At 33.3% G+C, this 24,184-nt stretch overlaps 6 protein-coding genes and 1 long non-coding RNA gene across 9 annotated transcripts in view; 3 read left to right on the forward strand and 4 right to left on the reverse strand.

The window, feature by feature from the left end:
* Window positions 1–720, forward strand: part of LOC126920496 (uncharacterized) — a 215,230-nt gene extending 214,510 nt beyond the window's left edge. The window contains exon 3 of the long non-coding RNA XR_007711980.1: window positions 709–720. This is a non-coding gene — a long non-coding RNA (uncharacterized LOC126920496). The remainder of the gene's footprint in view (window positions 1–708) is intronic.
* Window positions 1–1,306, reverse strand: part of LOC126920480 (protein phosphatase Slingshot) — a 75,395-nt gene extending 74,089 nt beyond the window's left edge. The window contains exon 1 of the mRNA XM_050730917.1: window positions 1,064–1,306. Coding sequence (XP_050586874.1) covers window positions 1,064–1,120 — 57 coding nt within the window. The 5' untranslated portion in view covers window positions 1,121–1,306. The remainder of the gene's footprint in view (window positions 1–1,063) is intronic.
* A 563-nt stretch (window positions 1,307–1,869) lies between these two features.
* Window positions 1,870–3,069, forward strand: LOC126920491 (ribosome maturation protein SBDS). The gene is made up of 2 exons (XM_050730956.1): window positions 1,870–2,251; window positions 2,424–3,069. The coding sequence occupies exons 1-2, from the start codon at window positions 2,121–2,123 to the stop codon at window positions 3,049–3,051; spliced, it is 759 nt and encodes a 252-aa protein (XP_050586913.1). The 5' UTR covers window positions 1,870–2,120; the 3' UTR covers window positions 3,052–3,069.
* A 528-nt stretch (window positions 3,070–3,597) lies between these two features.
* Window positions 3,598–5,325, reverse strand: LOC126920492 (corrinoid adenosyltransferase MMAB-like). Of its 2 annotated transcripts, XM_050730958.1 has the most exons (4): window positions 5,212–5,325; window positions 5,043–5,134; window positions 4,083–4,452; window positions 3,598–4,015 (listed from the first exon to the last, which is right to left on the reverse strand). In XM_050730958.1, the coding sequence occupies exons 2-4, from the start codon at window positions 5,117–5,119 to the stop codon at window positions 3,782–3,784; spliced, it is 681 nt and encodes a 226-aa protein (XP_050586915.1). In that variant the 5' UTR covers window positions 5,120–5,134; window positions 5,212–5,325; the 3' UTR covers window positions 3,598–3,781. The 2 variants fall into 2 exon arrangements, with proteins under 2 accessions (XP_050586915.1, XP_050586914.1); XM_050730957.1 differs by having other exon boundaries at window positions 5,043–5,275.
* Window positions 5,326–6,071: 746 nt separating this feature from the next.
* LOC126920499 (alsin) lies at window positions 6,072–13,729 on the reverse strand. The gene is made up of 14 exons (XM_050730961.1): window positions 13,029–13,729; window positions 11,644–12,966; window positions 10,999–11,565; window positions 10,021–10,390; window positions 9,733–9,934; window positions 9,401–9,581; window positions 9,150–9,316; window positions 8,938–9,047; window positions 8,650–8,861; window positions 8,022–8,579; window positions 7,749–7,925; window positions 7,514–7,682; window positions 7,266–7,448; window positions 6,072–7,130 (listed from the first exon to the last, which is right to left on the reverse strand). The coding sequence occupies exons 1-14, from the start codon at window positions 13,367–13,369 to the stop codon at window positions 7,083–7,085; spliced, it is 4,608 nt and encodes a 1,535-aa protein (XP_050586918.1). The 5' UTR covers window positions 13,370–13,729; the 3' UTR covers window positions 6,072–7,082.
* Window positions 13,730–14,040: 311 nt separating this feature from the next.
* On the forward strand, window positions 14,041–16,529 carry LOC126920501 (dnaJ homolog shv). The gene is made up of 4 exons (XM_050730964.1): window positions 14,041–14,273; window positions 14,611–14,995; window positions 15,060–15,615; window positions 15,698–16,529. The coding sequence occupies exons 1-4, from the start codon at window positions 14,179–14,181 to the stop codon at window positions 15,760–15,762; spliced, it is 1,101 nt and encodes a 366-aa protein (XP_050586921.1). The 5' UTR covers window positions 14,041–14,178; the 3' UTR covers window positions 15,763–16,529.
* LOC126920500 (uncharacterized) lies at window positions 16,347–23,613 on the reverse strand. 2 transcript variants are annotated; one of them, XM_050730963.1, is made up of 6 exons: window positions 22,619–23,613; window positions 22,187–22,472; window positions 21,698–21,895; window positions 20,086–20,302; window positions 19,666–19,963; window positions 16,347–19,428 (listed from the first exon to the last, which is right to left on the reverse strand). In XM_050730963.1, exons 3-6 carry the CDS (start codon window positions 21,782–21,784, stop codon window positions 17,913–17,915), a joined length of 2,118 nt encoding a protein of 705 aa, XP_050586920.1. In that variant the 5' UTR covers window positions 21,785–21,895; window positions 22,187–22,472; window positions 22,619–23,613; the 3' UTR covers window positions 16,347–17,912. The 2 variants fall into 2 exon arrangements, with proteins under 2 accessions (XP_050586920.1, XP_050586919.1); XM_050730962.1 differs by lacking the exon at window positions 22,619–23,613 and having other exon boundaries at window positions 22,187–22,534.
* Window positions 23,614–24,184: the final 571 nt, after the last annotated feature.

Below are 24,184 nucleotides of genomic sequence, written 5' to 3' on the forward strand. Positions count from 1 at the left end.
CTCGAAAAGCGAAACAAAAACTAAGAAGAAGCTCTTTTTGCTCGTGGAAAGCATATTTTGAAATTTTGATTATTAACCCTTAAAGACTATCATAACTGAAATTTCATTTACGAGAGGAGAATTTTATTTTAATATTATCGTCCCTCGATACCATCGCAATGTTATTCGTAACTCCTACGAGCAATAACTTTTCTGCTTTTCATCTAATAATATGCGGTCGATCGAAAGTAAAAATTTAGACACCCCAAGATATTTAAAAATAGCTGGCCTATAAAAAACACGTTTTTTTTTTTTTTTTTTTTAATGCGATGTTTATGTTTGATTTATATATACATAGAAAGATTAGTAGTTGTAAAAGATGTAAAAGTTTATCCCTCGTATCTGAATTGGTATAACCCATGTGGTTCGTATTATGCGTTTTGTATAGCCCGTGTTATACAAATTCGTTCGCTATATTTCTATTCTTATTTTTATTAAAAATCTATCTATTTTTTCTTATGAAACGAAACGCAAAGATCTTAATGCAACTAGATTTGCAAGCGCGTTTAAAGAATCATGTAATCGCACGCAATTGAAAAAGATACAAAGATACCAGATACGATAATAAGTCACGCATAAAACGAGTCATTTTGTACAATTAATTGATATAGATTTCCAGGAACCATAGTCTATGATACAAACATGCGTGACTCTGGCGAATTAGATAAGTGACGATTAACCACGTACTCGTGCGGTGTTGCGTTGTAGTCTTTGGTCGCGGGAGGGAAACGTCAAAACAACTCTTTGTTTACCGCAGACATAGTTTATCTATGGCCATAAGCTTCCCTCGCTTACCGTCACTACGTATATCGGGCAGAGAACATGGAATTTTCACAATTCCCTTTTTCAATTGGCTATCAATACGCCAAATAAGGAAAGGCTGTTCGAACAGAACCGAACGATCTCTAATGTATTTGCGACACGGTATTTCCAACAGCGATAATGGTAAATTTCAAAACAATGCATTCCCAGTAAAAATTGACAGCAGCTATCGACAAAGACGCACAGAAGCAAGAAAACTTACCGAACTCTGCGGGGAATTGGATATGCTTGGAGACCGTTGCACGGTGACCAACGCCATGATAAGGACCTGCCACGTTGTTGAGATGTTGGAGACAACACTCACTGTCACTATGCACACACGTAAAAACGGTCGGATCGTTTGAACCACGGAAAAACGATCATTTTTCACGCACTTCTAACGGCATCGCGCTCGCGGCAGCCATATTCGATACGGTCTAACGTAGCGGCCAGTCTACGCATGCGTCTAGCCACGGCGTGCGCACACCCGCGATTTTCCTTATCATACAATGACGTCATAGTCATGGACTACACATTTTCATTTCTTTAACTATAAAGTATAATAAACTTACCTCGAAATTATAAAATTAATATTATAAATAAACCTAAATCTGTACCTTCGTAAGAATCTGATCGCATTGAATGATGTTACTTATTTTTAACGTATACAGTATAGGCATGTAAAATCTTATTTCAAATCTTTCTTGTAATCATATAATTCTGAATTAATTTATACTTCGTTTGAATATTATTCTCTTAAAGGTTATAAAACAAAGTATATTTATACGATTCTTTATTTTCCATACTTTCTATAACATTTCTTGTAACTACCGACAAATTTATATTTACCACGTTTACCTTTATTTATGGCTATAATTATATTTGATAAAAGATATTTCTATACATATAATATATATAATATATAATCGACATATTTTTGTAAGAAATCGAAGATTTCGTATTAAATTTTACAAAAAATTGTTATCGTCGCGCTCGCGCGTTCTGTTATTTTGATAAAATTAATTATGAACTGATTTGCGTATGCGTAGCGTAAATTCATGCGTTTAAGATGTTTCAAAAGTTTATCGATATTAGAAAGGGATATGAATATTGGATATGTCAGTGATTCGATTATAAATCGAGAGATCGAAACCGCATTGGAAACGTTTATACGATATATGTACAATAATACATAAAGATCGCATTACACGTAAAATAAAAATTGCGTATCTTATATTTCTTAAACCAAAAGACAGTATTATATTTATATTTGTTCAAAAATGTCGAAAATATTTACGCCAACAAATCAAATAAGATTAACTAACGTTGCCGTGGTTCGTATGAAAAAAGCAGGAAAGCGATTTGAAATTGCTTGTTATAGGAACAAGGTTATCTCATGGAGAAATAAACTGTAAGTCTTTATCAGATGATCAAATCTGAAATGTACGTTACATTATTCGTATTGTACGTTCTTGTCATCTAACCTATACGTATTTTATCCTTATAACATATTTCACTCTCTTTTTATGTACACAATACATATCAAATTTTCTATTAATCATAATAACAGAATTACATTTCAGAGAAAAAGACATCGATGAAGTTTTACAAACACATACAGTATTTATAAACGTTTCAAAAGGTCAAGTAGCAAAGAAGGAAGATCTTGTAAAAGCTTTTGGTACGGATGATCAGACAGAAATTTGTAAAGAGATTCTCACAAAAGGAGAACTTCAGGTTTCTGACAAAGAACGGCATTTGGCTTTAGATTCTATGTTTAAAGACATTGCTACAACTGTCGCTAACAAATGTATAAATCCAGAAACTAAACGTCCATATACAGTAACTATGATAGAAAAAGCCATGAAAGATACACATTTTTCGGTAAAGCCAAACCGAAATGCAAAACAGCAAGCTTTGGATGTAATTCCTCAATTACAGACTATAATGCCATTAGAACGAGCTCAAATGAGACTCAGAGTTTTAGCCTCAGGTAAGGAGGCTAAAAAGATAAGAGATAAAATAGTGAAGTCAATAACAAAATTAGAGACAGAAGAATGGGATAACGGAACGTTAAATTTGATTTGTTTAATTGATCCTGGACATTATAGAGAGATAAATGAATTAGTAACATCTGAAACTAAAGGTTCTGGATTATTGGAATTACTTAATTTAAAAGAAATTGTTGAGGGGGATGAAGTTTTGGAATAAATAATTAATTTTATCAAATGTTGTTATCGTCTTTAACCTTTATATATATATATATATATATATATATATATATATATATATATATTGTATATATATATAATTTATTGTCATATTTAAATTTGAAACTGTACATTTATTTACAATATTTTTTTCTATAAATATTTTTCTACCATATATATATAGCAATATATGGTAGAAAAAAAAATATATATATATATATATATATATATATGTATAGCAACAAAAATTTGTTGCAAAATAATAAATTTCTATTTAGCAATCTATTAATGTATATATGATATAATTTTAAAGATCTATTTTATTTTTGTTACTTAAATAGATGTATTTTAATGAAGTCGTATATAATTATTTAGAATTAACAAAATTGCCACTTTATGTGACTACGTCAAAAAATCTTTGTATAATATTTTAAGACTATACTGTACTTTTAACTTTTTTTTTTTTAAATCTTTATATATCGACCACTTTAATATATTAATCAATTACTATGTACATTTAATAATATAGTAATATAGTAATACAATATAATCAGTAACTGACATTTATAATTTCTCATTATAGAATATTTACAATGTGTCTACTTTAAAAACATATTTAAAAATGATATTATTGCAAAATATTTGTGTAAAGTATTCGGTTATTTATATTACTTTTACAATAAAAGCAGTAGGAAATAGTCTACAGATTTTTGTTTGATGAAGTCTATGATTCAGTTATCCTCATTTTTTTCAACCTCTACTCTAGGAATATATATATTTTCTGTACGTTGATCACATTTTGCTGCAATTCGTGAGGTTGTTAATAGAAAGTTTTGTAATTTGTTTAAATATATTTGTGCTTCCTTATTTAATAAGCCATGTTGAACCAAAGATGCAACATTTCGTTCTACACGTTTGCATATCGCTTTTGCTGAATGTAGCATAGAACAAGCTTTACCACCACCCTATTAGAATATAAAATGAAATGTAAGATATTTAGCAGAAAGTGTATAATGGAAATGTTCTTTTTACCGGAATAATATATGTTTCCTGGGGAGGTAGTTGATTGGCATATTCTGCTATCCATTCGTCCAAATCATTAATATGTTTACTTTCAAATGCTTTAGCTTTTCCGGGTATTGGTTTTGATATAGCATGACTCAAATCAAACAGAATCATTTGCACCCTCTTTAATTTATCAACATAAGGATGTTCAACTTTACTATCTGTCGCAAATTCCCTTGCCAACCCTATTTGTGCTAATAACTCTTCTGTTGAAACAAGAGCATTAAATGTTACATCATTTTGCGCAATTATATCTGTGTCTATACTTGATAATTGTAAATCGTTGTCTTGCATAGAAACATTTTCCTTTTTTGTTACTTTTGATGCTGAACTGCTACTGCAATGAAATAATTTTATGTTGATATTACCTTCACTAATTATTTATACATACCTTCTGCAATTTATTAAGAATTACATTTATGTGAACGTGCTAAAAAATCATTATTTAATTCATTATTACAGAATATTTTTTACATTTTTTCTTATCCATGACAAAGTAAGAAGATTTATTAAAATATATACTTCATTATATATAACAAACAAAAGGAACATATAACGAGTCTTGACAGTTTTTATAGTTTCCCAGCGTATAATCCAAAAAGAATATATTAACATATCTTCAAAAGCAGTAAATTATATAAAGACAAATAATTTTTATATAAAAGTTGCAAATATACCAAATCTGTTAATGTAGCAATTAATAAAAATAAAGCTATAAAACATTTATAGACTAATGTCTATGATATTTAGATGCAACATCAAATTAAGATTTTATACTTATATTATGATAAAGGCTATTAAAGTATAATAAGAAAAAGAATATCACAATAAAATATATATTTTATGGCCTGATATTGATACATGTTATATCATAAAGTATAAAATAAGATTCAGGTTATACTAAACATTTGTCATGTACATAAATACCTATTTCTAAATGATGCCCGTAAGACGGTTTTATACAACAAAACAGGATTTTTCCATACACTTCTAACTACTTCCATATCTATAATGAATATCTATAACATAAACGTAATTACGTCAATATAGTATGTATTTCTAAGCGTAACAGTTTTAGTTAAAGTAAGAGAATAACCGTAACGACATATCAATCGCTAGACGTTAAGTTACTTCTCGATTTGTGATCATGCTGCTGGTTAAACCTGCGCGTTATAGATGATTTTTAAAAGTTTTGATTAAATATACTAGATAAAGGGATTATATATATTTACAAAAAAATTTGTATGAATCGAATTTAAAGAATTATTCCAAGAAAATACACATATCTAAATATATATTAAAATATGTAACTAAGAAAAATGTATTTAGTATGTAAGAAGAAAACAACCAGATTTCATCTTTTGAGATGCTTTTTATTATTTCTATGATTTAATTTGTTTGATTTGCAGGTATACAAAATTTTATCAACTATGTGGCAATTAAAAGATATGTAAAAATTTTCATGCATTGTTTTAACGACAAACGGTAAATTCGTGAGTGATTAATAGCAGAACTTTTCACTAAATATTTAAATTTTTATTACGGGCTCTTTGTCTCTATCACATTTTCTAGCTTTGGAAAACTCCTAAGTAAATAATTGAAGTCATCTATAGTTATAACAGTACTTACAAACATACGTACATATGTACGTAACTGGTGAAACAAGAGTTGATTTAAAAATTTTACAGAATGAAATATTCTATTTCATAGTTACGTTCCATATTTATACAAAAATTGCAAACATTTAATGTACAAATCAGAATTTAAAGAAGAAAAAGGGAAATCCGATACAAAATAAGACTATGAAATAATAAATAAAATTTAATAAAGGAAAGCAACAGAATTGTCTCTTAATAACTGGTTTATTAAGATCACTTAATTGGGAAATTTATATTATAGTAAAATGAATTATGTTTGTGTATTTAAATTCTAAGGTAAAATTATAAAATACATATGTAATTTATAATATGGAATTAAATGTATTTGCTATTTTTAAAGATACAATTTTGTTCATTTGTTACAGATACTTATAAACTATCCATAGTAGGCATAAAACATTTAAAATGCATATTCAATTTATAACATAAAATTCTAATCATCATCATCGTTATATTACTATTTTTATGGCATGTATAGGTTCACGATATTGCACAAAATATCACAATGTTGTTGTTATTATGAAATATATAACGCAGGTATATCATTTGACATTAATTTTTCAATTAATGCCTTTTAAATACAGTTCATTACATCAATAATATAACAGAATAAAGAAAAATTATTACATTATAATATTATTAAATGATACTTATGGCAGTTAGATGAATTAAAGAATTATATCATATTGGTATTGATATTATTTGTAGAAATACCAAAAAATCATTTTGTATAGCATAATATTCTTTATATATTTCTAAGTTTGCTGTGAACAATCTCACACAATAGTAATGAATAAATGCTTATTAAAATTGAACTTAAAATGCAGTGATATTTAAAATTATAACAAAATGTTCAAGTATATGGCTGCTTCTATAAACTTTTACTGTACATTTACCTTCTTGGAAACGAGAAAATTAACATAAATAAAGCTTCAAATTCGTTCTAAATGTATATACACTGTACATTAATACTTTTATAGAACATGATATGTAATTTTACTACTTACATTATTACGACCTGACAATCTATCTGTTTCATACATATTGTAATTTCTATTTTCATTAATTATAATAAATAAGTTTAATCACTTTTAATAGTCATAATGCACAAAATTCATTTTACGATGTCTAACATTTTATTAAATTATATTATTTCAACTAAATGTTAGATTTTGAGGTACCTTTTTATCGAGTTGAGTGCATATATTTTATTTATTTGTTATATTAACAATGTATTATAATAAGTTATCATTGAAACTTGCTTTATATTTTATAATTCTATTTATTTGTGAAAATTATTATGTCATGTTCAGTCACCCACATTAATTTTTTCTTGTAATATTTGGTAGTAGCAGGCCTAAAAGATATATATTTATATATATATATATATATGTATGTATGTATATATATATATATGTATGTATGTATATATATATATATTGTTTAAGCTCTAAAATCTTATATAGAGTTTCTCGCGAATGTAATATTTTACCTTAAGGGTAGTGAACATAATTCCAAGTTCTCCATTTTGCAAATAAGGCTCCATAAAATCTTCTATAAAATGTATTTCACTGCCCAATTGTAATACGCTGGCACGGACAACAACAAAACAAAACACAGGAAATAATTCATCCATTGTCCATAAATATGTAGTCCCCAATTGCTTTTGAACTGCCTATTATAAAAATCATGTGAGATTTAACAAACAAATAAAAATATACAGCAAAGAAGCTAGCTTACTTGTGTCATTTGTTCAAATGTATTTCTAACGACTAATAACTTTTCTAACGGAGAAAACGTGGTTTTCAATTGTTGTAATGTTTCTATTGCCTCGCTAAAGTACGGTTCACTTTGATACGGTAACCCGTTTTCGTTTAAATTCATTACGTTTGTATTCTTCCAAAATTTTCTAAAATTATTATTTAAAATTTAATAAAGTCGCTGTCATTTTTGTATTTTCAACGATATTACTCACTGATCGATATCCAAAAAAGCCATTAGCGTTATATCAGGTTGCTTGTTCCATTTCATTAATCTTTCCCAATAGGCATCATCTTCTTTCTTATTATGTAAAGCATACAGTACAAAAAGTGCTGAATGCACACGAGGTAACAATATTGGATGAAGTATTGCTGCAGCACTTATAACTTGACTAACAACAAAGTGCAAAGTTAAAATAATGGAACATGATATTGTATAATTATGATAAATAAATAATAAATTATATAGAAAATTAATTAAAACATACTCTTCTTCTTCATTTTCTGTTTCTAATACGTATTCTTTACCACCTCGGGGTAACGCCGGAAATAACAGAGTAGCTATTTCATATATTCTTGATGTGATACTACGAAGTTCAGACACAGCATGACTGAGTAATAAAGGATGAACTCTTACACCACCATACGTAGCTGTATATACAGCGGCAACTTCTGTTAAAAGCGCTCCTAATGGGTGAAGTGAGCTATCAAACGCTTTAATCAAGTACTTATGAATTTCTCTATAGCTTTGTATTGTAAGTTTATCTCTCCCAAAACACGGAATCTTATCCAACTCATCAATTACTTCGTTATTTTTCTCTTTACTGGCACTAGTAATTGTCAGAAGTTTTTTTCGTTGTAAAGCTTTTTGATGTGATTTAGTTATTATACTAGCAATATTTTGCCAAACACGTTGTGTCTCTGCAGACTTATCAGTTATGCCTATAGCTTTCGAACCTGGTTCAGGTACACCAAGTTGCTGATAACATTGCCTAAATATAGCTTTCCATTTTTGATCTGGTGATACACATAATTTGCCAAAAGATCTGTATTAAATAAAAGCAAATAAAATTAAAATTACGCTCGAATAAATATTGCTCACAATGAACTACTTACGTCGGTTTCGAATTAGTTTGTATATTTCCGCTAGCTTTATTCATATGTAATGTCGCAATAACTTTTACTCCTTCGTTCCATGCACCATTCATATTACCTTCTAGTCTGTCACCACTAGTGAAAGTTAAAGTACCTTTACCATAAAAAATACCAGCTGATTTAAATTCACCTTCGTAATGAGTACCATCTTCAAACACCATGACTCCATGACCCTTTTAACAGAAGCAATTTATTTCAACATTTTTGGGCTTATATTTACCAAATTTTGAATTATTTTTAATTATTTACCGTTAAAACGTCTTGCATGAAAACTCCTTCATAGTAAATACCATCTAAAGTTACTATTAAACCACAACCATGTTTCATACCATTACTCCATGATCCTAAGTATTTCTCGCCTGAAATAATATACATACTGTTCAATAAAACAATACTTTATAAAGATTTAATTTTATTGAAACAACGATTTCTTTTCCTATTTGTAATTACGTTATAATTACCTGTCATAATGTCGTCCATAATTCCATATCCCTGTTTAACACCTGCAGCCCATTCCCCAATATAAACAGATGCTACAGATGCCATAAAATGACCTTCCTTTTTAACACCATGACCATGTGGTAATCCGTCTTTGAAATATCCTTCATAAAAGTCTCCATTATTGTATCTAGAATATTTTACATTACCTTCTTATATATTGTATATTTTATTTATTTACGCTTAGAATTTAAATTGTTATTTAAAAACTGACTTCATCGTCCCATATCCATTCTGTTGACCATCTTTCCACTGTCCTTCGTATACACCTTGTGATGGAATTTCCATTTTACCAGTACCATGAATAATACCTTTATGAAATTGTCCTGCATATTTTCGTCCATCAGACCATTCTAATTTTCCAGAACCGTGCGGCTTACCACTTAACCAGCGTCCTATGTACCAAAATAAAAGATAGTATTTTTCGTATACATATATGTATATTTATGTACCTACATAATATTCATCATTTCTATTATAATTTCAAAATATGAAATATGATATAAAACGCGTGAGATACAATACTGTTGTTAACGACATACGAACCAGTATATTTTGCATCTTTGAAAACACTGTGCTTAGTGAATGAGAATGAGCTAGAACGTACTATTGGAGGCACATGTCCAATAACTCTTTGTAGACTACATTTTATGCCATTTTGTAAAGCATACAGCCATTCATTTCGTTCAGAAGGTGTTGGAGTATATAATACAAATGTGTCCTCTGGAGCTACTACTGATATAGCATTCTAAAACATAGAGATACAAATACAAAAATTGCACATTTGTAAATGTACATTTATATTTGAATTCCAAAGAGGTTTACTTAACATACTTGTACTATTTCAGAGTCTGGTAAAGGTTCTACCCATAGAGTTTTAAGTGGATGTACCATATGAGATGTACCAGTAACATGGATAAATATATCAGTTAATAAAACAAACCAATGTGTAGAAAATCTTCCAGAATTAAGTATTGATAAAGGATGTGCTCGTGACTCTCTAATAAGTCTTCTATCAGGAAATCTTAATAATTCTCCAAGTTTTCCAGAACTTTCCCAAAATAATTTAGTTGCTTCAGCTTCTTTTTGTTGTTTCTCCTGATCATCACATATTTGTTCCCACTTTATTAAAGCTTCTTGTAATCGTTCTACTCCCATTCTTGCACCGTTACATTTCATCAAATTTAATACCATATTCTTATATCTGTACAAAGATGATGTCTGTTATCATAAATAAGAAAATAGTAGATCACTAGTATATTTAAGATATTTATAGCAATATTAATTCTTTAAATATGTTTGACATAATGTAAGAATATAATTCCTTAAACGATCCTTTATAACATAAGGAATAATTTTTATTTTTGAGACAGCAAATTCATTGCCTCTTGTAAACTAATAATCTCTTCTTATAATTATTTTGCCAATTTTTAATAGTTAAAAAATAATGAAGGCTACTACACTTACATGTCTAAATATAACTGGGAGGAAAGAAAAGAAGAAATAAGGAGGAGATTAGAGGTTGCGGGTAAAAAGATGAAATGCATAAGAGCGAAAGTGGAAGAAAAGGAGCAGAATCTGATCTGATAGTGACTCAGATAATCGCACTCAATGTAACCAACGAGAGAAATACTCTCGAGAGTAACTCGCGATAATTTTACTCTTAAGTGGATATGTACATTAAGACAATTAGGTTGTAAGGCTGCTAGATAAAATGTAAAATATAAATGCGAATATAAATGAAAATGTAACTGTAAGTTATTCAAAGCATAGATAAAAAATAACTAATAATATATATTTAGATATATTTACCTATCCAGTTTATGTAGTGGATGTTGTAATGCCATAGTAATTGTAATTTCATCGGCAACTTTTTTAGTTTCATTAGTTTTTAATTTATCCATAAATAAATTTGTTATTACTTGTGGTATTTCAATTATTTTCGCAATATATGTAAATCCACTCAAAGAAATTATGTCACACACTGCATTTAAGTAATATTTATATACAGTAATATATTCTTCAACGTTAGCTACAATTGTCACTTCATATGCTTCACCAATATGATTAAAATAATCCCATAAACTAATAACATTTAATACACTGAAACTTAATAACTCAGTATAACATCGACATAATGTTTCGTAAACATTTGATTCTTGCATAGCACCTCCTCTTTTCTGGAACGGCCTAATTAAATTTTGGTAAACAATTAATATTTCTTCCAAGAATATTTGTTCATTTATCAAATCCTCAGAGATATTTATCTTAGGTTCATTTATCACAGAACAACAACTGTAGTTACCAGAGCTAAAAATTTGTTGGGGACTGCATTTATTGCTTGTCTCAATATCAAGTTGGAACATTTCACCAGTTTTACTGAAACCACATGACAACTTTCGTGAGTAAATAGAACTCTCATTTCTTATTGATACTTTTCATAATTAAATTATTTACCTTGACTGTCCAATAAAGTATAAACCATGATGCATCATAACTAAACTATGAAAACTACCAGCTGCCATGTCTTTAGCTCTTTCGTTTGGAAATAATTTGGTAGTAAATAAACGAGGTGCACTCTGATACACATTCGATTCCAATGTCACTTGTTTATGGTTATTCCTGCCCCAAGCAAAAACTCTTCCATCTAGAGTTAGAGCAAGAATATGAAATGCACCACATGAAATTTTTCTAAGTCCAGTATTACTGAGTTTTGCCACCAAAATAGGTCGCGACCGTTTAACAATATCTCCTGTTCCTAATTGTCCATATTGAATATCACCCCATGTCCAAAGTTCAGTAGATAGAATACTATTGCCAGTACGAGTTAATGTACTGATTCTTTCATTTAATCCTTGTTGAGACAATTCATGCTCCGAGGAACCAGTACTTGATGACCAAGGAAATTCTTCACAGCGTAAACTGAGTGCCAAACTGGTAGCAGCAGGTTTTGGATATTCTTCTCCTAGTTCCAAATGTTCACTACTGTCATCTTTAAACTCATTTATATCTGAACTTCCACTCATATGCCTGGATAATGTAACAACTTTACCTCCCACGTTTTTCACTCCTTCATATACTAAATTAGCTACATTAGATACATTTTGTTTTATTAATCTAGTCGGTTTTTCAATGTTATCTAAAGGTATATCTTCTTTAACACTTCCATAAGATGAAACCCATGATAATTGTCTAGTTAAGAATTGCCTTGCAGCTTCTGTATTTATAAAAATAACGTTCCTTTTTTCTTCTTTTTCAGAATCTATAGGATTATTGGCACACAGTTCACCATTTTCTACCACTTCAGATATTTGTTCCTTTTTACTGTTTTCGGCAAATGAAATCTCTTGTTCTTTACTAGCAACAGATAAAGCGCTAATAGAATTGGTTGAGCGATCTTCGCTAGATTGCTGTACATGAAGTCCAGTAGGGCAAGTATCTGATGATGTCAGACTTGTAGGACTTAACAGCACGGTGTTGAGACACTGAGGGCATGAATTAACGAAAACTTCTTCTTCTAATTCATTCTCGCTGTCAGTATCATCTTTTAAAGCTTTCGGTGTTTTTCTCACTGCAACTACATTAAAGTTTGAACCACATGCAACAGCAGACACAGTTCTACCCTCGAAAAACTTCACCTTTTTAGGCTCTGTACTGTTAATATCTATTTGAGATTGATTTCCACTAGCCCAAAGTTGCCCGTTTTCTGTTACAAATAACGCTGCTTGATCACTAACAGCTATTGATTTCACTTTGATAATTTCGCTTTCTTGTTTATATCTGTAATGGTATAAATTATTTGAGTATAATGTAAAAATACATAAAGATTTTATGGAACCTACCCATGACTACAACATTTAACTTCTTCTTTTAGAATTATCGTATCTTCTACATTCATATCCTGAGGATTTACTTTCAAAACATGTCCATTATTATCTACAATAAATAAATAATCCGAATTGGATGCTATATCGATCACATCAAATTGAGCCCTTTTGAAAACCAATGACGGAGGACTGTTCTCCAAAAATGATACCTCTCCATAGTATAGACTGTTAGTAGTTGTTGCTACAAAAATGTGATCTTTAATGGTAACCAGTCTACAAATTATGCCATTTGGTTGGTCACCGAAAATGTATGATAACTTATCAACACCTCTCCATAAATGCATGTGTTTCTCCATTTTGTAGGGTGTTTGACAGATAAACTATGCATAACCTAGAGATATCTTATTTTAGAGGATAGTGTTTTTAGTCAATAATGCTTTCGTCATGTGATTCTTGACTGAATCCCTTTCACTGAATTTTCGTGCAAGAGTACTCGAGGCAATTTACATATTGACATGATTAAACTAATGATTTCCTTATTACAATACCGAGAGTTGGTTTAACAACACGTACCACAAACCTGTATAGTACACTTTACTTTTGCTTCACTGTTACTGACACTTTGATACCCAATATGATCTGTCACATGATCATTTTACTATATTGTAGGAGAGGGAGTAGATTTTTATTGTTAAGTGTGGTTTTCAGTGGAACTACGACGAAGAATAATAAAATTTTAACTTTATTAAAATAAGATTGAGGTACGATAAATATTAGATATCTTCGTACTGCCAGCCGTAGTAAAGCAAAATAATTTTAAAACAATTTTACATAACATTTCACCTGTTGCATGCTAATACTTATTATATTCATCTAAGAAGTAGGAATCGAAGATTTATCTACAATAATAAAATATATAATTATGTGTCAAAGGATCAAATTTATTGGAATTTGTTTAATATTTTTAGAAACAGTACTGAAGTATAAAAAGAATCTTATATCTGTGTCAAATTCAACCAATCATTTTTTTTTACTGCTAAACGTTAAATCTAAGTATTTTCGTTGAATATGTACGCGCCTAAAAACTCATTTATCGTCGATCAAAGTCGGATAAATTGAACTCGGAGCACCCACCAATCAGGAGCACCCACGATCCAGAGCTCCGATGTTTGTTGTAACGTCTGCTAGAATGGCAGCGATAAAATTGATTTGGTCTTTATTAATAAATTTAATAATATGTGTAATTCTAACTGTGGCAGGGTAAGTGGAGAACCTTGTCTATGCTTATAAAATTTAATTATTTTGAATATCGAAGATATTTGCTTTATGATAATTTTATAACCTTTTACTTTGTAAACCATCTACGGAAGCTATTAATATGAAAAGGATTAGATAATGTTTAAAGTACGTTTGTAGATCGACTTCATTATTTATGTTTTCAGTTAAGAATTCTACTAAAAAGACATTACAATCTTGCATAGTAATACATTTATATAATTGATGTTGAATGATCTAACAATTTAGGCTGCTAATTTGAAGTGTTTACAGTATATGATGCATTAGAAATAGGAATTAAAGTGTGTATATATCTTTGCAGGAGAGATTTTTATGCCATTTTAGGCTTACCGTCGACAGCAAGCCAACACGCGATAAAAAAGGCATACAGAAAATTGGCAAAAGAATTACATCCTGACAAAAATAAAGACGATCCGAATGCCTCTCAGAAATTTCAAGATCTGGGTGCAGCTTACGAGGTTCTGTCAGATAATGAAAAGAGAGAAATGTATGACAGATGCGGAGAGGAATGTTTGAAAAAGGACGGTATGATGAATAATGCCGATCCATTTGCAAGTTTCTTTGGTGATTTTGGCTTCCATTTTGGCGGAGAATCTCATCACCAGCAAGAAACACCTAAAGGATCTAATATCGTAATGGACTTGGTAGTTACTTTAGAAGAATTATATAGTGGAAATTTTATAGAGGTAAGATTTTATAGTTAATCGAGAAGATGCGTAAATGGGAGGTATAAAATTGTTTATCTTTCAGATAACAAGAAATAAGCCAGTTACGAAGGCAGCAAAAGGAACAAGAAAGTGTAATTGTAGACAAGAATTGGTTACTCGGAATTTAGGAAATGGAAGATTTCAAATGATGCAACAATCAATTTGTTCAGAATGTCCAAATGTTAAATTTGTTACAGAAGAACGTGTATTGGAGGTTGAAGTAGAACCTGGCATGGTAGATGGACAAGAAACTAAATTCATAGCAGAAGGTGAACCACATTTGGATGGGGAACCTGGAGATTTAATCTTAAAAATACGAACACAACCACATCCAGTTTTTGAAAGAATTGGCGACGATCTATATACAAACGTTACTATATCTATGCAGGACGCATTAATAGGTTTTAAAATGGATATAGAACATTTAGATGGTCACAAGGTAGCTATTCAGAGGGATAAAGTAACCAAACCGGGAGCCCGTATTAGGAAAAAAGGAGAAGGCATGCCTAATTACGAGAATAATAATCTTCATGGCACCTTATATGTTACATTTGACGTTGCTTTTCCCGAGACAGAATTCACGGATACTCAAAAAGAAGGTAAGTTATTTTAACATATAACGCTCGTGAGATATAACACGATCGTTTGCGCTTGTTCGATCTTTCTTTACCCTGTTTGCAGAAATAAAAACTCTACTACAACAAGATTCTGTAAGTCGAATTTATAATGGAATAAGGGGAAATTAAGAACTTTAAGTGTAACGTATGTACAAAGTGACAGTATAAAATGTGCATACAACTGAGGTGCGCGTGTTGACTCAGTGTGTTTCTATACCAAGTGGTGCTTTCGCTTCCTTGAAATGTGGATACCAACAGGTTTGGTAGCCAACCATGAGGTCAGTCGAAATGGATACATGTAGCAAACATAATAACCATTGCAAGTACACGTACTTCCTCTTTGATTATAAGAAACTGGTCATATATGTTATTGCCAATTACTTATGCGAATGTCAGGAATGGTTGTGCAGTTTATTTAACAAAATAAGTTATTTTTCCTTTAACACGCGCGGGTGATGTACGAGTGTTTTACACGAACAGAAATTTTGCATTTAAATAGTGAGAAATACTTGATGAAAATGTTTTTAAATATCGGACCTAGTATCCAATAATAATAATAATAATAAAGTATTGTATTACGATTTTTCTATTGAAATTATTCGCAATAAAATGCACAACACCATCCGTCATCGATAACTCTAAAGGATCGTGCAATCATTTAACTTGCGTTTCAAATATTTATTAAAAATGTTTCGCATTAAATTGTACATTAGTTTATATTTTACAAAGGTTTTATTTCAGTACCTTTGAGTACACTTCATTTACAAAAATTAAAGTATAATTCTTTCGTCAGATACAACACAGTACGTTGTAACGTTTTGTCGCTTTGTACACAGCAACCTTAAAATCTCTCATAAAAAGGAGGCCATAAATAAATTATAATTTTTGTATCTTTATACGTAATTCTAACGTACTTACCTATGTAATTACCTGTAGTTTTTGTTAATTTATAGTTGAGTTTCTATAATTATCTCAAGTATGTCACCCGATTCGTATTACAATCGTGTTAAAAATTAGCGCACAAACATTTTATTACGAACCGATGGTTTTGATTCTATGCAACTCTGTATTCGACCATTGAACGATCGAGCTTGCTTTCATCTCGTTTTAGCACAGGTAAAAGAAGTTATTTGCATCGAACCAAAATCATTGAACGATAATCATGGTCCTATCGAAAAATATACGCATACGCGTTTGATGCTAAATATTTTCTCTTTAAGCGAATGATTAACCAGTTTGACAAAATCTTAAGACAGGTATCGTTAGATCGATAACGTGACTTTTCTGTTTCTTTGGTCTCAAAATAATAAATAAATTATTTTATACCTTTTTTTATAGCATAGATATATAAATCTGTAGCATAAACGTGAAACGCAAATAATAAGTAAGTATCCGAGTTACGTTGTTCTATCTGAATTTAGGAAAATCATATACAATATACAAATGTTACTAATAAAGGTTTGAGAAAGTACAATGATAAGAAGATCGTTGTTCGAGTCGAAGGCTAGTCAAATCTTTAGGTAATTGCAGGACAATAGGACCATTTCAAAGCCGTAATTTTACGTAATCAGTGTTTTTCGTCGAATGCGTGTTATCGTAAAAAGACGAACAAAGTATTTTAATAGCAGGAAGTCTGCGAGTCGCGTCTAATAATTAAAATATCAGCACATATTAGGTCTTTCTTTGAATTTAGTTGAAAATTATTCACAGTATGCTTAAGTATGCTTAACAAATCAAACGTCGTATTTAAAAGTTGCTGTCATTTACTTCTATATAGGAAGAAAATGTATTTTTGTAACATAAAAGAATCGTGTATCTCTCTGCAATTGCATTTTTATACATACGTCTGTACACGTACATTTGTATCCCATAGTAGACTAAACGCATGTATATATGGTCAATAATTAAATTAAATTCAATAATATCGCTGCACCACGCCAATTACGTTTACTTATTACTTATTCGTGTATCAACGTATTACACTGTGCGTATTTATTATTATCGTACACAATAAAAACGATACTACTATCAGTTGACGCTTAATTTGTTAAGTACGAAATTACCGTGAATCACAACTTTAAAGCAAATATCTTATCACAGTGTGACTTTTTTTTTTTTTTTTTTTTTTTGGTACCAGTATACTGTCTATCGTACTCTAATTTCATTGGAGAGTCATTCGAGAGTATGTTCGTCAAAGTGAGTCTCTTAAAGTTTTGGAAAAACGAATAGAAAAAAAGAAGAAAAGAAGAAAAAAAGATGATAAAAAGAATCGGATCAAGCTACAAACAATAGCAGTATAGCCTCATATTGAATTCATCGACACAGGCGCTTTGTTTTCCGTACGCGTTCAATCTGCTAACCGATCCTACCAACTTGTTAGTCTTACTCTCGTTTCTGTAGCGTATCGTACCCTCGAATATCGCGTCACCAGGTTCCGTTTGAATGGTGATGGTGTAATCGATCAGTTGGTTCTTCTCATCCTCGGCCTTCCACGCTTTCGCGGCTTTAATTTCTTTCAATTTCAATACCGCGCATTGTACGAACTTGTTGAGCATGTTATTCAATTCCGAGACCAAAAAGACTGCCTTGTCCCGAAGACTTTCGTCATCCGAAGAAACATCGTAGCTGTTATGACACATGCACCAATGACTAGCTATACCCGCCATGGAGCATGTCCTGTAATCAGGAATCGGCAAAAACCAGCTGATTCCACGGGGCAAATTCTCATCTTTCGGCATGGCTCGAAGTCGGGCCTTAAGACGCGATTCCTGCAGATTTTCCGAATGCAGTATGTCCATCAAGGTCTCGTGCAAGTCGAAAGCTGTTGTTAGACTGCGCGTGTTTCTTCGGAAATTCGCCCAAGCTACTTGATACTTTTCCTTCCACCATCGAGGCATCACCACGAACACAAACGGAAGGCTGTCCTCCATTCTTCCTTGATAAGTCTGCCGAAAGCTTCCCCATCTCATCCCATGGTCGCTCATCACTATCAACGCTGTTCGATTTAGCAACCGTTTCGTGAACAAATGGGTGACGAGGTTGTAGTAGGAATTGTCGCCTAATTGCGGATAGTTGAAGAAATCGTGGGTGAGGCTGGCTTGCCAGATCATCGCGAAATATGGGTCCCTGTAAAATCGCGAGGCGAATTTCTTCGCGTAGTCGAGTAAGTTTTCAAAGGTTTTTCTGGTTCCCACGCAGAGATTCGCGTTTAATTTGTGCGTATTACCGATATCCTTCTCGGATGCGATACAGAATGGTCTGAGATAATAGTCAGTGGGTTGAACTCGGAAGCCTTGTTTTAGATAATTGAAGGTCGTCATGCCACATGCATCCTCGCCGAAACCCGTTCGATAACCGGATGCGCTGAAATTTTTCCAAATGAACGGGCAGTCGTCGAACGTTTTATCCTTAGTTTGCCAACATAGATCGTGCAGCTCTTTCTCGGATAAGCCGCTTAAGACAGGCACTAAATTCGGATACGTGTTATCAGCCACTTTAGTGTAACCCAAGAATTCAACCGCTCCGAGTTCTTTCAACGCGTGGACAGTATTCGGCATCATACGATGAAAATTTAGTCGTGAAATCGAGTCAAGGCCGATTATTAACACGCTGAGCTGTTCAGTTTTCATGTTGGTCGCTCTTGCTCGTTTGTATTTCCTCTCGACCGATTGGAAACGAGGTACAAACGCGTGATAATCCTTGTATATCACCTCGTTGTTGCGCGAACATTCCACTTTCACGAACTCGGTGTTTACGGCCGTCGCGTTTTCGAATTTGAAACACTCGTTACCGTACCTATAAAGAATTACGAATTACGAATTACGAATTACGAATATCAAATAAATATATTACGCTTGAAATTAAGAAAGAGACTAAAGCGATAAAGAGAGAAATACGTATGACAGATTTAACGTTGCTACGGTTTTCGGCAAACTTTGCTATAAAATTGCACCTGGTTCGAACGCGGTACACTAAAATCACATTAGAAATCGTAGACGATCGATAAAAGTAAGAACGATCAGTCTTACTGACGTAACAACGTTATCTTCGTCCTTCGCTCGCCAGAACGGGCGCCAGCAGCAATCGATTTCCCCTGAATTGTTGTAAAAATGGCCGATCGCATTTGGATTTACGTAGAGCGCCGTGTCGTTCGAATCGACCAGCGGTAAATGACTTCCGTGCTCGCAAATAAGCGGTTTTTCCTTCTCGATAAATCGCGTAATCGCTGAATCGAAAGGATCCATCGCTGGAATTCGACAACCTTTGTTGCGGACTACGAAACCGGAGTTCGCTATGGACGCGAACAAAGATTTCAATTGCACGTAATTGTCTGAAAATAAAGTATACGTTCGATCGATCGATCAATCGACAACGACAAAGAGACGTTCGAACGAGATTCGCTTAAACGTCCTGCTGGTCCTATGCCTTTAGTAAAAATAGGTATAGGTATACCTTGCGAGGTATCGTTGACGATAGCTCCGTACCGTGCCGCTCGAAACTGATCCGTGTTGAACGTGTTTATTACGATTAACGATACAAATAGGAAGACCAGCAGCCCTATTAACCATTTTTGTAGCCGCGATCGACTTTTGTATATTTTGTTATGCAGCTCGAAATTAAAAGTGTTGGGTCCGTCATCTAGCGCATTTTTATCGCCACGAAACAGTACCTAAAAATGAAAATTATCAGATAAAATAGCGTGAGTATCTTGTTAAACGTTCGATGCAATATCCTACTGTATTATCTCTATTCGCTTTATCAAAAGTTAACATTTATCCGTTTTACAGCTTAAATGATATTGCTGATATTTTATTTCGCTTGCATCTCGTTACGTTGTCTTTACACATTTTTCTTTGGTTCGTTTCTTTAACCGTTCTTTAAGAAAGAACACGATTCGGTATATTAGCAAGAATATCAGTTATACGATATATAGAATATAATATGTCGAAAAGTAAAAGTTCCGCGTCCAGTAACTAATTCGATAAATAAAACAAGAAAATTGACATTTATAGATTAACACATTCGTTCGAATACTCTGTATGTATGTACGTATGTTTAAACATCGGTACTTTTAGTAATCGAAGCTTTCGTGATTCAAGTTTCTCGTTTCTCGTTTCTCGTTTCTCGTTTGTCGGCGTATGTTCGCAAAGTATGTTTACATCGTATATTTATATCTTTTTATATCATCCGAATATCCATGCGGTATATGCAACGACAAGAATAAATAAGAAAGAAGAAGCAATTAAACGATTTAAGTTTAGCGTGGCAGTCGATGATTTGTTATTAATTTTCATCTGAATACACAATTTAATCTAAAGTACATGAAAAACAGGCAAAATAACAACCAAACTGGAAATGTACACACACGATAAGTACAATTTACTTGCCAACGATGAAAAGGAAATGTTCTTTAATTTCTTCGAATTTAACTTAACCAACTATAAACGATGACTTTCGGACGAGAAAGATTTTACAGGAAAAGCAATAGATAGGATGGAATATTATATATTCGATTTAAAACATTTTCGTTAAACATTCGAATTTTAAGGTAACGAACCTTTTGAAAATATAAGAGAAGATTCGAAACTTTCACCGGGCTGAGAGCGCGGTGCGAAGATAAAAGAAAAGATTAGTATTCTTCTGTTATAAATTCAAGTTGAAGAGCGCGATATTCGCGATATTCAGAAAGATAAAATTTTGTCGTTGACAAATTCTCGTAAAAGTGAAAATTTTGTTAAAAATGTTGCTGCGATCGGTTGGTTGTATCGTATATTATAAAAGTATATTCGAAGAGCTGGCCGATTACTCGAGTCGCGAGAGAGGACAAACGAATCGTTCGACTGTTAAAAGTAACATCTCGTTTGCTTTATTCCCTTCGGTTTTATTCACGTTCTTTTTCAAATATTTAAAAAATACCTCTTCACCGTTATAAAGCCATTATTATATTCGAACTTTATGTTTATCGTTGGATTCGCGAGATTCGATAGAGTTCGGATCGAACGGAAACGACATAAAAGCGATAAAATATCGCAATTTAATAATATTCGTAATCTTATTATCTTACCTTATTTCGAGATTGATCGCACATGCCAGGGCAACCTTCCTCGCTAATCACCTTTGAACGTTTGAAAGATACCGGAAACAGGTACATGCATCATCCGATATCCAGATCTTATCGTAAAGAGGACTATTCGAGGTCGCTATCGTTGTCTTTGGTATAGATTCGGATGTCTGTAATTTACGACTAGACCGTCCCGTCCAACTGTAACGTTCGCAATCACGCAAGAAATCATACCGACTGACAAAATATAAAATCACGTTATCGTATAATAACGCCGATGTTTTGTACATCGCGCTATCTCGATTACATGTTAAACAAAGATAGGCAATTAAAAAAGAAAATAATTACAGGACAGATAAGAAGAAAGAATGGAGACGGGAAAGAGAAATGCTAACGAAAAATTACGCTGCACTTTACGCGTATTATCGATTTCGATACCAATTTGAACCGTTAGCTTTTAATTTTGCGTTAAAGCGAAATTATCGGACTTACCGATGGATTCTTTCGAGCCTGCTTTTTCCGCCGCTTTTTTCACCGTCAGCCTCTATCGAAACGATCCCAAGTGCAGGCATCGTTGAGTAAATCTCACCAAGCTTTTCAACAGCTTTTTTCTTCCACCATTTCATCGCATCTCCGCGATTTCCACGATGAAACTTTGCCCGGTTCGAGCACGATTTTTCGCCAGTAACAAAAATGGAGAAACGATTCGATGATCGCTCGGAAGCAGCTGTGTGAAAATACGTCTGCACGATGATTGCACAGCTGAAAAACTCGTCCTCTTTGGACGCAAAAGGGGGTTTGTTCGTTGGCTATTTCGAACAAGTACCAGGCCGTTAACAAGGCTGTGTTTCCTCTATAAGCGAATACTCGACTTTAAATTGCCGTTTCTTGCGAGAATTTGAAAAATCTGTAAATTCAGCTTACTCGTTTTCTCCTTTAAAAATACTTTGAGTCCAAAAATTAAACCATTATATGATGATATACGCGATGTTCGTAGGAGATTGGCGATGATCTGCGAGGAAAATTCGTCGTTCCTGCAATTTGACAGAGTCGAACGGCTCGCTGAACGCGTCGATTCCACGTCGTCCAACGTCAGGAAGGTTCGATTCAGCGCACTTTAACGCAACCAAGTTTTCGTCTCGATGCATTTTAACAACGAGAGGGTGGTGGTTTCGGGAGCCGAGTTTCTCGCCGCTCTCCTTACTCGCAGCATCTCCTCGTTTTCGACAACGGGTCAGAGATTTCACGCGTTTCCATCGGGTTTCCCTTTCACGGCCGGAACACCCTTTTCCGTTCGATCGTCCGCGGCAGTGGTTGCCGATTGGAATGCCCGCCGATCGAATTTACCGGACCGCGTAAACGGAACTGTCGGATGCCAAAATCGCCATAAACCATCACCATCACCATCGCCGCGTGTTACGTCATTGCGGCTGTTCACTTTGCGACTGCTCGACGAATACCTCCGTGATCGCTCGCGGATCTTGCAACGGCGTGATCGGAACGGTAATATACGATTAGGAGGCACGATACGGTACGACGGCGCGAACGATTTTACGATTGGATGACCGGACTCGACGTTGACATGACGAGACGCTGGGTGAAATGCGGCGAGCAGCGTTTGGACCAGTTCGAAGATGGAAAATGAGCGTAAAACGTAATCCGGGAACGGGAACAGAGTCATCGAAGAACGAACGGTCTTCTTTTCCTCGTGTTCTCCACGTGGCCACGTGGGAACCGTCGGTCAGTCCCCAATTCCCGGAACACGTTGGAGACAGCGACGAGGCGTTGCCGTGGCCGTGGCTGGGATCCTAGCGGAATACATACAGGGGCCATAGGCAGCGAGGTAACGAGAGGAGGAGAGACGAGAGAATCTGGTCGATAGACGCGGTAGCGCGCGCGCGCGCCCACGGCCTCTTCTGCACTTTGGCGATACGTCGCTTCGCGCGTCGCGCGTCGCCACGGACCAGTTAACAGCCGCTTCCTCTTACTCCGGTCCAGCGCAGCGGCTTAATAGCCGGTCAACGCACACAACCGTTATCTACTCGCCAATCTTTTATTTATCGTTACTTTTATGCCGATTTTACTTATTATTATTATTATTATTATTATTATTATTATGGTTGGTATTATCAGTTGACCGCAATGGGACTATTTGCGTTCCATTACGTATTTCACATACACGTTGGCGATGGTGGCCTTGTTCGTAATTTTTCCTTTCTTCTTCTTTGCTTCGTCGATAACCGATGATCGATAACAAGAACAAGATAAATTTATCATTGCCAATCATTGCCTGTAAATCAAAATCCTTGTACAATTGAAAATACAATCGCGCGGCCCGTAATAGCAAGGAATAACAGTTACTTACGAAACTATGTTTAAAAACTCGTCTAACCGAAAGAAATTAAAGCGCGACATTTGACAATGAGATCGCCTTTCCACAACTTTTCATTCGTCCTTCGATATTCCATTTCTCCTTGTCCTTTTGCTTCG

This window comes from Bombus affinis, chromosome 9 (genome assembly GCF_024516045.1).
Source record: "Bombus affinis isolate iyBomAffi1 chromosome 9, iyBomAffi1.2, whole genome shotgun sequence".
NCBI classification, from domain to species: Eukaryota; Metazoa; Arthropoda; class Insecta; order Hymenoptera; family Apidae; genus Bombus; species Bombus affinis.

Coding starts and splice junctions, on each gene's coding strand:
- LOC126920491 (XM_050730956.1), top strand. CDS start 2,121: ATGTCGAAAATATTTACGCCAACAAATCAAATAAGATTAACTAACGTT. Junction 2,252..2,423: donor ATCTCATGGAGAAATAAACT/GTAAGTCTTTAT, acceptor ATTACATTTCAG/AGAAAAAGACATCGATGAAG.
- LOC126920492 (XM_050730958.1), bottom strand. CDS start 5,119: ATGGAAGTAGTTAGAAGTGTATGGAAAAATCCTGTTTTGTTGTATAAA. Junction 4,453..5,042: donor CGGGCATCATTTAGAAATAG/GTATTTATGTAC, acceptor ATTTCATTGCAG/TAGCAGTTCAGCATCAAAAG. Junction 4,016..4,082: donor AGGAAACATATATTATTCCG/GTAAAAAGAACA, acceptor ATATTCTAATAG/GGTGGTGGTAAAGCTTGTTC.
- LOC126920499 (XM_050730961.1), bottom strand. CDS start 13,369: ATGGAGAAACACATGCATTTATGGAGAGGTGTTGATAAGTTATCATAC. Junction 7,683..7,748: donor GCTTTTTTGGATATCGATCA/GTGAGTAATATC, acceptor TAATAATTTTAG/AAAATTTTGGAAGAATACAA. Junction 7,131..7,265: donor TTATGTTCACTACCCTTAAG/GTAAAATATTAC, acceptor TATATCTTTTAG/GCCTGCTACTACCAAATATT.
- LOC126920501 (XM_050730964.1), top strand. CDS start 14,179: ATGTTTGTTGTAACGTCTGCTAGAATGGCAGCGATAAAATTGATTTGG. Junction 14,274..14,610: donor GTAATTCTAACTGTGGCAGG/GTAAGTGGAGAA, acceptor ATATCTTTGCAG/GAGAGATTTTTATGCCATTT. Junction 14,996..15,059: donor ATAGTGGAAATTTTATAGAG/GTAAGATTTTAT, acceptor TTTATCTTTCAG/ATAACAAGAAATAAGCCAGT.
- LOC126920500 (XM_050730963.1), bottom strand. CDS start 21,784: ATGTACCTGTTTCCGGTATCTTTCAAACGTTCAAAGGTGATTAGCGAG. Junction 19,964..20,085: donor CGTCAACGATACCTCGCAAG/GTATACCTATAC, acceptor CTTTATTTTCAG/ACAATTACGTGCAATTGAAA. Junction 19,429..19,665: donor GACGAAGATAACGTTGTTAC/GTCAGTAAGACT, acceptor AATTCTTTATAG/GTACGGTAACGAGTGTTTCA.